Consider the following 14,314-nt stretch of genomic DNA (forward strand, 5'->3'; position numbering starts at 1 on the left):
GATGAGGAGCTGGTCAGGGAGAGGAAAGCACTGGCAATCCGGTGAGCGGGCTGCAGCCTGTGGTGGGCAATGCTGCCAGCATCTTGCAGCAGCAGCAAAGCCCAAGCAAGGGAGAAGGCATCACCCGCCTGTCTTGCACCCCCTCGGCTCCACAGGGAGCGGGTGCTGCCACAGTAGCTGCTTGATCATCTTGTAAAGAAAGCACATTAAATGATGTGCTTATCTGAGCAGAAAAAATGGCTCTCTGGAGACTGGTAATGTCCTTGAATAACTGAGCACTCAAGTTACTGCCTTTTTTTCCTTCACCTTCCTTGAGAAGACTCCAGAAGCTGGTTATTTAGTGATGCATGGACTGGGGGTATTTCACGACTAGTACCAGTGTTAATGAGGAGCAGCTCAGCTCTTAGCTGTGGATCAGTGCAAAAGCCTGGAAGGTGAGTCAGGAAGGTGAGTCAGAGTCCAGAAGATGACTTCCCTGTGTGGAAACAAATTGATCTCTTGTGGCTTCCCTCCTAGCCCAATTTGCTGTTCAAAGGATTTGAACCTTGTGGAAATTGCCCCAGCAGCGGTAGTCATTAACAGAGTTCAAGAGTTTGGCGGAACAGCTGCTCCTGTGGAGTTTGGGGCCGGCAGTGCTGAGCAGAGGTGAGACCTCTTCAGCTCCCCTGAACCAGTGCCTGCCCTTGCAGGTCCTCACTGGAGTAGTCACTGCAATTGCTGGTAGCTGGCAGCCGAACTCGGGCTGTTTCGCATGGCCTAGGAGCTGGGGAGGGTGTGAGGGCTGTCAGACTCCAGGAGCCTGTGCAAGGAACAGGCATGAAGGTATATCTTCTAGTTTCCTTTGGAGTACATTTGCTGTAAGGGTAGCAAATGTGACACATTTGTACCATCCACAGGATGAGGGCCCCCGGCACTCCAGCTTGCTGGTGTGAAAGCATGGGTGACATCCTCCCCAGAGCAAAGGGGAAAGCGGCTCAGCCCCGCGCCTTTCGGTGAGCTGGTGGTTGGGAGACTCGCGGACCTCTGCACAAACCCCTTGGTGTTCTTCCTTGGTGCCTGCTACCCTGTCGCTCGTGCTGTGCTGGCACGAAGCACATCCCCTCTTACATTCCCATCAAATGTTTGGAATGTAATGAACAGTTGTTCAGCTTGATAATGGAATTAAGGTGGATGGGAGGCAGGCTACGGCAGCCTGGTCCGGGAGGGGTCCGCAGTAGCTGAAATACGTAGTAGTAGCTCCTGTGAGAAATGGCAGTGAGAACAATTTCATATTTTTTACGACCGATAATAACAGAAACTGAATTTGTAAAGACACAAGAAATTGATGTTGATGCAGTGCTATTTACTAGTGACCTGTGTAGTCATGACCAAAGGGCTTCTTCCCTCTAGTGCTTGGAAGGGGCTGGTGTGCACCTTTAATGCGGCCTCATATTACATTAATCACAGGAAGAGACACATTTATTCTTTGTGCTCCTGGAAATAAGGTCAGTGTACGCCATGCACAAAGGGCTCTGCATAGAGACCTGCGCTTTCAGGTCGGAATGAGATCGCTTGTTTTAGTGTTTACCCTCACTGTTGTGCACTGCTGCTTTACTCTGTGAAGCAACCTCTGGGGTGGCTGCGTGTTTCATTGCTGAGTAAAAGGTTTCCAGTAAGTGATAAGCAAAGCATTGCACAAGGTGTGAAGAGCTGCTCSACCTTCCCAGTGGAAGCTACTGTAATGACAGTCAAGGAGACTGAGCCAGTGCTTTGGGTGTCCCACGCAGGGTCAAGGAAACCAGCCACAGGGCATCTGAGGACTTGTGGATTCAGCTGTTTGGTTTTGAGAAAACCAGYATATTTGTGAAAGTCTGCTACAAAGGGAAATGATTTACAATCGCTGAGAGAAGTGATGATGGACTTTTATACATGAAAAAAGCATTTAATGACTTTGCTTTTGTCTGTGGTTTGTCTCATCTTGCACTTTGTCAAGGGGTGGATGGAGCAGTTAATGCTGGGGTCTTTCTGATGGCCTGTTGAGCAACCCCTCCCCCAAATAAGATGGAGGGAGCAGAGAGGAGCATTTTTAAGGCTAAGTCTGTCCTTTCTGCTGTTAATGTGCCATGTGCAAACTCCTTATACTGCTCACAGAGAGAGGAAAGTAATGACTCTGGCTGGGTGTACAATTAATATTTCTCATGACATATGGTTTGTAAAATTTGACTACAATGTTGTAAGTTTAAAAAAAAGTCTGGGAAGAGTGAGCCCTGAGGCCTGAAGAGAGATTCTAGCAAAACATGCAGGGGAGATGTAAATTGAGAAGGGCGAGGAGCAGGGAGAGGGAAATGCTCCAGATGTGTTTCTGTGTTAGGTTCTGTGCAAGCAGCACTGGGACGAGGAAGGAAGCTCTAGAAAAAGAGCAGTGATAAAACTGCAGGGCAAGAGGGGATGAGTTACGTGGCGGTTACGCGTAGCCTTCCCCTGCGTAAAGGCACGGGGGCACGCAGGGTGTGCAGGAGCTGCTGCTCGGAGCCGTCCTTCAGCCTGCTCGTGGGACACAGCCCCCGTCGGCTTCAACTGCTTGTTTCCTGGAACCGTCGTCTTTCCTCAAAGGCCTTTTTTATGAATGCATATTTCAGCAGAGAAAATTAACACACGTTAAAAGTGGATGAACTTTGTCAAATGAATTTCCATGAAAAAAATGGAATTGATTTTGGAAGACAACTGAGATGTGTTAATTATAAATGACTGTATAGATGTTTTGGGGTGAAACTGCAGGTGTTATTGATTCATGCTAGCAAGCACATGGCTCTTTTGCTATCACTAAGAATTCTGGTCCCCAACCGCGGGAAGACAGTTTGGCTCCAAGCGGCATAACCGGCTCACTGAGAACGGAAACAGGAAAACACCCAAAGGGAGAAGGATTTATCACGGGAGCTCTGTTAAAAGGAAAAGAGCCAGCTGAAACCACTCTAAGTTTTTTACTGGTCTGAGGATCGGGATGGTGTCCTCAAGCTGTTATGCTAACATGATTAGGAAAAAAGCAATTTGTTTTCTTCTCTGAATGATATTAAAGAATCCTTCTAGATTTAATGCATCTGAGACTTACAATGAGCAARTAAGTGGGGGAGAGTAGGAAAAAAACAGGAAAACATATATAATTATACACCCAGGTTCCATCRCACTTTGTTTAAGCTATACTCTTGGATCTGTAATGAATCATATTAGTGAGCAGCTTTTCTGCTGTGCAGAAAATGAAATAGGCATTTTTAGCTTTGGGTGGAAAAACTTCTAGTTCAAAGAGAAGTTTTCTTGTGGTCTGGCCTTGGCAAAATGGGATTCATTTCACTTCACTGCAGCCATGCAACGGTTTCATCCTCAGTGAGGCTGACTTGGAAAGCAGCTTTTGGGACCTTTCGGGTCAGGCTCTGAATTTAATGTTACAGCTCAGAGTCATCTCCTAAGAGCTCCCTGAGAATGGAAATCTGTCTCTAACGGGAATCCAGGAGTGGGTCACAAAGCACAACGGTGTTCGTGAGAAATCTGTCAAAGCAAATTTGCTGATCTGACTACATCTCAGAGCACATGCAAGGAATGAATGAGCAATGAAGATGCAAGGGTTGGATGTTGTGCCACTTTACTATCGTTACTTGTAACAGAACGTGTGTTGATACGTACAGGAAATGTTAATAGTATTTTCATTAGAAAGTGGCATCTCAATTCTGTAATGCAGGTCTGGAGTCTTGGGACAAGAGTAATTAGAGTCTATCTTCCAGATTTGAGAAGAGAAGGAAGGAACTACTAGCAAAGGTGAGAGGAGACGGTTTTGGCTTTTGTTACTTTTGTGCAGGTGGGGTAAGAAATGCAGCCCCCGTTTGGCATCCTGATATGATCTTTAAAACATTTGTCCTGAATTGCACCCCCAGGTAGGATCTTCCTCCTACAGCAAATGTTGATTCCCTTGCGGACTACGGGCAAGTCATTTTCCATGCGTGGCAGAACATAGCATGACTAAAGCAGTGACCAAATAAGCATGTGTGTGCRTACGCACACTCCCCATGCATTCCAGCTATGGAGATAGGCCGGAAGTATATTTGATGCTCTTTGTCTGATTTTTTTGTATTAACATTAATATGAAGTTGTCTGGGTTAAGTGGCTTTATTCCTAAACCCATGATATAAAGCAATTTCTACCTAGTATTTAATCTTCCATCTAGGCTCATTCTCTTAATATTTTATGCTAAGCTTCAGTATTTACTTAGGTCTCGGCCCCTTCCTCTGCAAAATGATGAACGCTTTTTAATTAGAAGACTCATAAGCTGCTGGAAATGGATTTTTGGTTTCACTGGACTCTATTGATTTGTCTAGGGCAGTGTCAGTGATCATTCCCATGCTTCTGCTCACATTTGTCTGATAAAAACCCACTGCATAATTTACAAAGCATTTTGCAGATGATCCTGCTACAATATGCAGAGCCAGCCAGGCACTCGCACAAACTTGGGAAAGGATGGAAGGTTTTACTGCTTCAGCAGAGAGTGGGCTTGACACATCAGCACGATTTACAGGTGCAGTAAAGTCGCATACAGAGAGGTGTGATGGCTGAATGGCCAAGGGTTGCGTAGCTGGGACAGACTTGGAGAATGCCTGATCTGGCTCCCTCTGTGGAAATAAAATTTACTACTGTGGTGCGTCTCTGTGCACAGACTTCTTAACCTAGCGAACGCATGGTGGATCCAACTCTTCCTCCTGCTGTTAATTCCATCTGCAGTATCTGTGCTGTTACCTCAGTGAGACAGCAACAGCAAAACAGCTGTGTGTGGCACCTCCTGCTTCCCCCAGATGTGTGCTGTCCCCACTACAAGTGGCAGAGGTGGAATTTCCTTCAAACTTGCTAAGTTACAAGATGCCACTTTCGTTAGCTCACCCAGGCTTTCTGCTCTTTTGAAGAAGATTGTCTTTTCCCTAGGAGGCAAATTACTGCCAACGCAATTACATTCAGAGATGTGCTGCTTGGCTCTGCTCTTGATAGGATTGCAAGTGGAAGCCTTGGATCTGCGGGAAGAAGAAAGCAGGATGCTCTCTGGACAGTAGCTTTGCTTTGTTCCTTAACCATTCCATGGCAGAACACTAGTAACAACAGTGCCTGTTCCTGATAGGCTTCTGCAAGAGGATTAAGTCCTTTGCTTTTACTTAATTAAAAGCTGACTTTGTCCCCCAGGTCACTCATGCAGGGAGGTGGCTTTGAGCTTTGGTGTGAGGGCTAATCACTGCCACTGGAGGTGAAGAGATGGGGAAGGAGCATTGCTCTCCAATACTCCACGCTGCAGAGCCTCAGGTTTGCAGGCCCTACATGCCCCTGAATTGTATATCATTTTGGCTGTGCCTTTTTTTTTTTTTAATGTGTGTATGTGTTTGAATTAATATGTAGGGCATTTGCAGCAGAAAACTGGAAATCTTTAAGGATCAACTTCTGTCTTTGGTTGCACAGTCAACATGCTGACTGGACCTCCAGAGACCTGAGTCCAATTCTTGGTCCTACTTGTCTTGTATGACTTCGTGCAAATCGTATAATTGTTCTGTCTCAGTATCCCTACTTGTTAAGTGGGGTTAATGTTTCCATACTTCAAAAAGAAAACGGAGGTTAAATTAATTGTTTGAAGTAGTCAGCTGTTGCAATGATGGGTATTGCATGTGTGCAACATAAAAAGCTGCTGACAAGCTGGTAAATACAGCAAAGGGTGATTAATAACTTTATTTTACTGCTGCATGCAAAATCATGCTTCACTTGAGCAGCAACTACAATCAACTCTGAGGCTTACAGAACCTGTATCCGGCAGTCAGGTTGTCCTGCCTGATGCACTTAGTGAGTCGCTTTTAATAACTGTTCATCGACTAACAAGATAAAGCTGCAAACTCTGATGCCTTTTTGCCAATAAATCAGGGTTTCAGCCAGGGATCTCACTTGCCATTTTTTTAGGCAAAACTTGTACACTCAGCAAACTGCAGCTTAGAAAATATTTAGTTCTTTCCTGATGAAAGACCAGCTTTCGCCCATCCCTTGGAGCTGTGACTCAGAGACCAGAAGTGTTATGCCTGGGAGAYGCTGGTGGAAGAATCTAGCTGGCAGGCTTCATGGTGCTGTGAGATGAAGATGTCTGAATGTTGTTGGGGAGGGAAAATTAAAGATATCCCATGACTGTCCGACTAGGCTACCAAGCATTTTTCAGCTCTGCTTCCTTAATTGCTCCTACTCTCCCTATGGAAAAGGTTGGACATGAAAGCGGATGTTGTTTTCTTCTTTTGATAGAATCAACCTCTCTTGTCCAACGAACTGCAGCAGATGTGTATGTAAGAGAAAAAACTTCCCACGGGTGCATCATGCCAGGTTATCTGCCAAGCTGTGGCACAAATCAATGTTGCTTGTTCTGCTACTGGTCTGACTGTGTGCATACAGTGTTATTACAAGAAGGGAACATGTACTCTCCCTGTCAGTGAAATGAGTAAGAAATGTCTGGTGAATAGGCAGTAGCTTGTGTGAACACATACGATGGAGCTGGAGAGGCAATTAATGTGATCTGACCCGCCCAGCTGTTTTTCTTTGGATCTAGGATCACATATCATTGAATTTTATTATTTAATAAGTTGTAGTAGTACGAGAGGACAAGGAATAGAATGGAGAATAGTGTACGAAAAAGAAAATTTCATTTTATAAATTGATGGACTGATCTTGAGAGCTGTCATTCCTACTGGAAAAATTGGCACTGCGGAATAATAGGGATGCCTAAAACAGCTGGGGACCAAAAAAACACTTGTAGGATGAGATGGAAGAGAGTGGGAGTTTATCTGAGAAAAGAAACTGAGATACGCATATGATCTATCAAATGCTCCTTCCTCCGAGTCCCGGAGTTGTTATGAAACACAGTTAAGGACTAGACTGAGCACGGGACGCCTTGCAGGCCTCTCACTTGCGCAGCGTCGCGGTGCCTGTGTTTCTGGTGAATGCAAATAGAGGCATTTCATACAGTTATTAACTGACATATGTTCTGACAGACACTTTTGTAAACTTACTTCTAGTTATTAGAAAACAGGGAGGAACAGCCTGAAAGATGCTTCTAATTGAAAATGTTCAATTTCCTATGATGAGGTGTCAAATTTATGTAACTGTCAGACTTGCCTTTAAATCTGAGGTATGACGGCAGTATATTTTCTGGTTTTATTGCTCAGGTCCCATCAAGTTTGTAAACAAGATTGATTTTTCTGTTGTGCCTGACACAGGGTATAAGCAGGAATCTCACAGCAGTGTTCGAGTTCTGATGCCATAATGAGATAAAGYGTGTCCATCCCCACGGGGAGAAACCTAACGGAAACCACAGCAGACAGGAGGCTGGAATCAATGTGCAGTACCAAGGCTCATGAGACCTCAGCCCGTCTCAGGCTGTATTGCAGGGAGGCACCAAGGAGACCAGACATGCGCTGGATTTCTTAGCAGGTAGCAATTCTCCCAGTTGCCTTTGGCTTCACAGATAAGCTTGTTTTCTCTGGCAACGCGAGCCCCAGCCTGTGGCGTCCCGTCTCTAGCTGCAGAGCATGCTACAAGATGCAACATCTACAGCTGTGGTCCTTGCTCAGAAGCAAAGTCAGGCACGTGCTGTGTCACRGCTCTCCATATGCATTCTGGTCATCTCTCTGCAGAGTCCGAAGGAAATGCTTAATTATTCGAGAAAGTTTAAGTGTCACTCCCAGCACATCTAAAGGCCTGCTGATTCTCTTTCTCTTCAAAACGGACATGATAAGTATTCAGCTCACTGTGTGTGACTCTCTCAGTTGAGACCTTGAGGTGCTAAATTCTTGTGCTGAGTTTGTGTTGAAATTTGGCTTCCTTTTCCACTGCTGCGGGATGTGCTATGGGGTGCCCATGCTGTTCTCCCCAGAAGTGACGGTGCATTGTGCACCAAGTGCTTTGGGATCTTCAGCATGCCACTAGTGATACTTCTGTGCTGTGGTGTGGTCAGTACTGCCTAGCTGAAGGAAAAGCAAGCCAAATACGTCCCTGTTATATTAATCTAATATTAGTTTTTCCTCATTTCTCAAATATAAAGGGAAAGATAGAAGTGTTGGAAGTAATTTAAACACTTGCTGCTTTTTTGTGTTTTATCCAGCACCCTAAGTAGGGGATGACATTTACTATACGTAGTGGAACACTGTCTTAATCTTACTTCTCTGTAGCGTTCGTCAAGCCAGTGCTTTTAAAGGTCAGCTTCACCTGGGACTTGAGGCATGCAGGCTCTAAAATGGGAGAGGTTAATATAAAACTGCAGGCTCTCCAGTCCTATACTGGCAGCAGCTGCTGCTAAGAGTTTGCATGATCCAGGAGGAAACGTAGATTTTTCTTAAGATGTGTAGCTTCCTGGCAATACCCGCTGCAACACTGTCTGGGAGAGGGGCCATGCAGCCAGCTCCAGCTGTAGGTAGGCGTTGGCAGCTGCCGAAGGTGCCTGGGCTCCACCTGCAGCTGGTGAGAACGATGGGAGCTTCTGGACCAGGGTTCATCTTGCCCAGCATAAACATCTCAAACAGGTCAGGCAGCCTGGGCCCTGGAAGTGCCGCTCGGCTCCAGCGGCAGTGCGGGGTCCTGGTGCCCAGCTCGGTCACCGTTCCCTATGTTGTGACTGCTGAAATGCAGCCCTCACGGGCTGAAATGCTTTGTCATCTCCAGTTGATCTAGGAACCACAGCCAAGAGGAACCCAGGAATAATCTGCTAATTTTGGTTCCCTCATTTTTTAAAGTCTTTTTAATTCTCTGTTTTAACAATTAACTGTTCTATTTTACTATAGAAATGTGACATGGAGTCTACATCTGTTGGAAGAATGCATTGTTTCTATCCCAAATACAAGGAAATCTTTTTACTACTTGTGCATGACTGAAATAGGCTTAAGGAGGCCAAATCTTTTGCTTTTTCTGTATTTGGTGCTCTTTAAAGTCACATGGCATGTTCCCTTGGTCTAACCTGTCTAAGGCTGTCGGGCACTTTCCTCCCCACCCTCGCTGCACATGTACCTAGCACTCAGGAATCCTGTGTGGCAAGGCACAAGGCTTTTAGGTAGCTGTTGAAAGGATGTATCTAAAATATAAAAAAGCAGAAATCTCCCATGTGCTTGGCTGTTCCCAGCTCTGCCAAGCAGCTGTCCATCTGTGTGCCAACCGCCAGGGTATAAAGGGGCCACCGGAGAGTGCAGACCTCAGGGACGGTGCTGTGTTCCCTCTCTGTGTGTACTTACAGGGAACTGTGAATCTCTAAAGGCCTTGTGGTAGGTAAAATAATGTCTCTAAATGTTTGCTATTTTCAGCATCCCATGCAAGAATCCTGTCCACCACTGAGGCTCTATGTCTGGTACTTTGTCCTAAGGTCACAGCTGTAGCTGCCAGTTTTATATCATGCTAAAAATTCATGAACTGGAGTGCACTGGAATAATCTGTAAAAGGAACAGGCTCAGCAGCCGACTCCTTAAAAATGATAAGGGAGGGGGCTGCTTTAGTGGAGCTGTTCATCTAGGAAATTTAGAAGTGATTAAGTTTAAATATTCAGGGAGCTGATGAAGGGCTGATGAAGGGGTAGCAGTCAGCAGCACCACATCAAGAAGATGAAGCAGCCAAGCAAAACATGAGTGCTTCCGTAGGGCTTGAAATCCAGCTGAGACAAATGCAGTGCTTCTCCTGTTGGCTCTGCTGGGGGTAAACGAAGGAGCTGCCCAGCCCCAGAAGCAGCACTGGTTTGAGACTGCTGTGGTGGCAAGGCAGGAGGTGCACGCGGCATGCCCGCCCCAGCTTTTATGGGAGCATGTAGCAATGACAGGCACACGTTTGTTTGCAGGCTGCTTTCTTTTCAAGTCTTAGGGTCAAACTGAAGCTATTGCAAACTGCTTTTTAGATTTTTATAGCCTTTTTTGCTTTTGCAAAATGATGTGGCTTTTCTGCAGAACTAGCTCCTGGGTATCCTGCTAGTGGGATTGCTGTTAGGCTCTGTGCTGCTTGTGGTAAAGATCAAGCAAATCCTTGACCGGAGTGTGAATTACTTGTTTGTTTGAATATCAAAGACACTTTTCAAAGGATAAAGGAAGACAGTGTGTGTCCTATAAAAGCAAATTTATACTACTGTTGTTTGATGACTTCAGTACGCTGCCTCACTGCCTCTGCTCTGCCATCTGCACTGATAAAGCCACAGCTGCCAGTGACACAGCCTTGTGGCTTGGGTCCGTATATGAAACTCTGGTGACTGGTGAGGTCTCTGATTTCTTCATTTTCAATATTCCTCTCCTTTTTGGGTTGTTGCTGAGTCTTGTTGTTGCTCCCATGTCATTTCTACTCAGCCAACCTGACTCTAAACACTGAACCATGTGTTTTCCATTTCCTGCATCTTTCTGCAGCCACCTCCTCCTCCATGTCCTTCCATTGCCTCCAGCTACCTCTTGTGTTGCTGCAGGTGGTAGCTGATGTCTAACTGTTCTCTCCAGCACCTCCCCAGTCCCTGGGAAGTTGTAGAGCCTGGAACTTGATGCAAAGCTGCAGCATCAAAATGTCCCTTCTGGGTCAGACCAGAGGGCCACCTYTCTTGGTGCCAGGATCACAGAGATGCTCAGAGAAGGTAGCTTGGAAGGTGATACCTGCCAGCCAATGGCAGGCAAAGGATATCCCAGGAAACAGGGAGGTGAAGTCATCAAACATATCCTCCGGTCTGCTTGTGATGTTCTTTCCGTAACTCCCTCTCTCTGTCTTTTCAGCTTGCCTTCCTGGATTTTACAAGCTTTCCCTCCGTCTCCCTCTCTGCTCTCCTTGCCCTGAGCACAGCTTCACGCATGAAGAAGCCTCCACATTCTGTTCATGCCAGAAGAACTACTCCAGGTCCCCGTCAGACCCACCATCTGCCTCCTGCACACGTATGTCTCGCTGAAATGCCAGCTCTTTGTAAATGAGCAAGAAAATGGGGCTGCAGACAGTACTGCTGTCCTGCATGCGTCCTGCAGTGCAGAACAGAGTGGGGTGCCTGGGAGGCTGTCAGAACCCAGGCACAGGTACATGGGCCACCACTATCAGAATATGCTAGCCCATGAGAGCTGCTTCTGTGCATGCGTGTCCCTGGGAGGCCCTACTTGCACAAGGGTGGTAGCACAGTGAGGAAAGGATGGAGAGACAGTCCTCATTCTGCAGAGCTCACAGTCTGAGGTTATAGGGCTGAAATCTGATGAGATAAACGTGCCACAAGGCTTGCAGGCGCTCCCCAGTAAAACTAGGGCACAGTCATGTAGTCAATATAGGAGTTCACAGATTTTAATTAAATGGCCTCTAGTTAATTGGATTGGACCCTAGCTACTGTASTGATGGATACCACAGAACTGCCTGCACAGTAATAGGAAACCCTCCTGGTTTGCCTGAGAGCGACATGGCTGAGAAGTGTCTGAGCAGGAGGCTTGGCAGTAGCCAAATCTCAGCTGGAGCTGAGCATGTGGCTGGCAGGAGTGAGGGCTCCATGGAGCAGCTACCAGGACAGGCTAGATGCTTCTCAAGCTTTAATGCAAGTTTCTTGTTTTTATGTATAAAACATTCCTTCAGTGTGATCCTCCATTCTGTATTCCCAGCCCATGCCGCACGCCTCAGAGCACGTTTGTGTCTCCTTGTGCTCCCGTATGCTGTGTTGTTGCCCGAGCACTAGTCTCTCTTGCTCCATCATCTGTGTCTGTGTTCTGCTGTTCTAGCTGCAGAAGGCCTGCRTGTTTGCCCTGCCTTCCCCACACAGCGCTTGGCTGTTCCCAGCACCCGCGCAGTGATGCTAACTCTTCTGCTTCCAGGTCCACCGTCTGCTCCGAGGAACCTGGTCTACAGCCTTAAGCAGTCGACTTTGGTTCTGGAGTGGAGCGCCCCTGCGGACTYGGGCGGCCGGAGCGATGTCACGTACAGCCTGTGGTGCAGCCGGTGCTCGGAGGTGCTGCAGGGACGGTGTGAGCAGTGCGGCAGCAGTGTGGGCTTTGTGCCACAGCAGACAGGACTTGTGGACCGGACTGYCACCCTGATGAACTTGCTGCCGCACGCTAACTACACCATCCGAGTGGCAGCTGTTAATGGTGTCTCGGACGTCAGCCCGTTATCRAAGCAGCAGTATGCTGAAGTGAATATCTCCACTGGCCTTGCAGGTATGGACTGCCCCAACTGCGCTTCCTTAGCTATCCTCTGCCTCTTCTGTTCCTGCGTTCTCAGGATCTGTACTTACAATGCAAGACTCAGAAGGGTGATGAGGGTTGGTAGGGAGAATGTATGGCCTTGAATTACCTGGAACCACTACCGCAGTGAGCAGCTTGTGTGACCCAACAAACTGCAAGTGCAGTCAATGCAAGTCAGGTTCCAGCCCCACTCCCCAAAATACAGCAGGAAGCTTCAGCTTCTGTTTTTTCCATGAGTCCCAACGAATGTCCTGTGGGCTGCCTGGATGTGTACAGTCAAGTAGCAGGCTACAGAGTTGAGCACAACTTTCTAGACAGCTACTATTTAATACAAGTGACTGTTGAAATCAGAGCAATGCCTCACTCCCGTTTTACCAAGAAAACAGATTCCCACTTTGTCCTCTGCTCTCTTGTCACATTTTTGGTATATTAGTCTGCTCAGCTGAGTTTTGTGTCTTTGTTGCTTAAAGGATGTGGTTTCTAGAGCATGTGTGACCACAGTCTTTAGACTCTACCTGCCCAGTGTCTTGGAAGTGTACTAATATGTCTCCCTTTGCACCAATGCTGGATTCTTGGGAGCTCGGTGATGAGGGTCATTTAGGTCTTCATTTCTTCCCATCTATCTATATCTGCAACATTCTTGAAGTGGTTTTGATTGGCAGTATGGAGAGAATGGGAGCTTGGTGTGTTTAGAAAAGCTCGTGGCTTTGTTTTCTATGTGGCACTCGCTGCCTCTTTTGTGACCCTGTTAACTCTCATTGCATTGTGCTGGCTCAAAGCTACTCAGCAATTGGATGGCAGTGGAGTATTGTGTCAGTGATGCTCTAAGAAACACAACCTCTGGTGAAAAGATGAGTCTGCTATGTGATCAGGTTACAGTTTGAATATACGCATCACAAAAAGTATCTTCAAAGAAACAGCATTTTCAGCCCATTCATAAGAAAAACTCCTAAAAATAGAATGATTCAGGTATTGGTTATCCTTTGGAAATGGAAACTTTGATTTCATCTCTCTTTTCTATGCTATTCTGTGGCACAATTTCACACTGTAAGTGTCCATTTCTGTTTTAGGCTTCACGTTTCTATTTTCTTACCATGGGGGGAAGCAGGCATTCACTCTGTGTGCACAGGCAGAGTCCTTGGCTGGCTGGAGAGGGGTTTGTTCTCTACTCAGTTGTTAGCTATGCCTAAGGAAAATCAGCTCTGGCTTGTTGTGTCCTTGTCTATTCCTCTGCGGTTGCGTTATTAATTTGCATGAAAACCCTTTGCCAAGCCACAGTTAATGGAGACAGATGATCCTCACATACCTCTTGGCAGGAATTGGCCAACAGTTTCATCTGAAGAGATTAAACTTTGATCTTGTTATAAATAATTTTCCCACCACTTGATCAAATGTTTTTGTGTGTGTTGTTGCTTTCTCTTTCCTCATATAATAATTTTTATGAATCTGTTCTGTGGATGCTGTGCCACAGACTGCTCTTCAGTGGAGGTGTCACTCCTAATTAGGATCTTTGCTGTTCATGGATAGATACGGCTCTGGGAAGATCTTCTATTTCCTGAGCTCGAGTTATTCCTTATCCCAAGTCAGGCAGGTGAATGACTCAATTCTGAAGTGGGAGAAGTCAGATTACTCCCTTCTGGGAACTGCTGTGGATGCACATGGTGCTACGAAGGTAACAAGGACTGTGTGTCCTAGCCACTCGCAGTGCATGGGGTGAACAAGTTCTCTTTGCCATCAGAAATAAACCTTTCTGGGCTCTGCAGAGGAGGCATGCTCCCCATGCTGTTCTGCCTCCCCCCGAGTGGTAAGACACTCTTCCACAGCTGACAACTTGCCAAGTGCAGCAGCACCGATCTGTTTGCAGAGCCAGTGTACAAGCTAGGAAGGGCTTAATCACAGAATCACAGAATCACTGAGGTTGGAAGGGACCTCTGGAGATCATCTAGTCCAACCCCCCTGCTCAAGCAGGGTCACCTAGAGCACATTGCACAGGATTGCATCCAGGCGCGTTTTGAATATCTCCAGAGAAGGTGACTCCACCACCTCTCTGGGCAACCTGTGCCAGTGCTCTGTCACCCTCACAGTGAAAAAGTTTTTCCTCATGTTAAGATGGAAGTGTCTGT

The 14,314-nt window shown here is 46.5% G+C and overlaps 1 protein-coding gene across 1 annotated transcript in view; it reads left to right on the forward strand.

The window, feature by feature from the left end:
• EPHA10 (EPH receptor A10) overlaps window positions 1-14,314 on the forward strand; it is a 71,459-nt gene that overhangs the window by 17,026 nt on the left and 40,119 nt on the right. The window contains exons 4-5 of the mRNA XM_026085933.1: window positions 10,758-10,913; window positions 11,823-12,164. Of these exons, the coding sequence (XP_025941718.1) occupies window positions 10,758-10,913; window positions 11,823-12,164 (498 nt within the window). The remainder of the gene's footprint in view (window positions 1-10,757; window positions 10,914-11,822; window positions 12,165-14,314) is intronic.

Source organism: Apteryx rowi, unplaced genomic scaffold (assembly GCF_003343035.1).
Source record: "Apteryx rowi isolate R43461 unplaced genomic scaffold, aptRow1 scaffold_68, whole genome shotgun sequence".
Taxonomy (NCBI): Eukaryota; Metazoa; Chordata; class Aves; order Apterygiformes; family Apterygidae; genus Apteryx; species Apteryx rowi.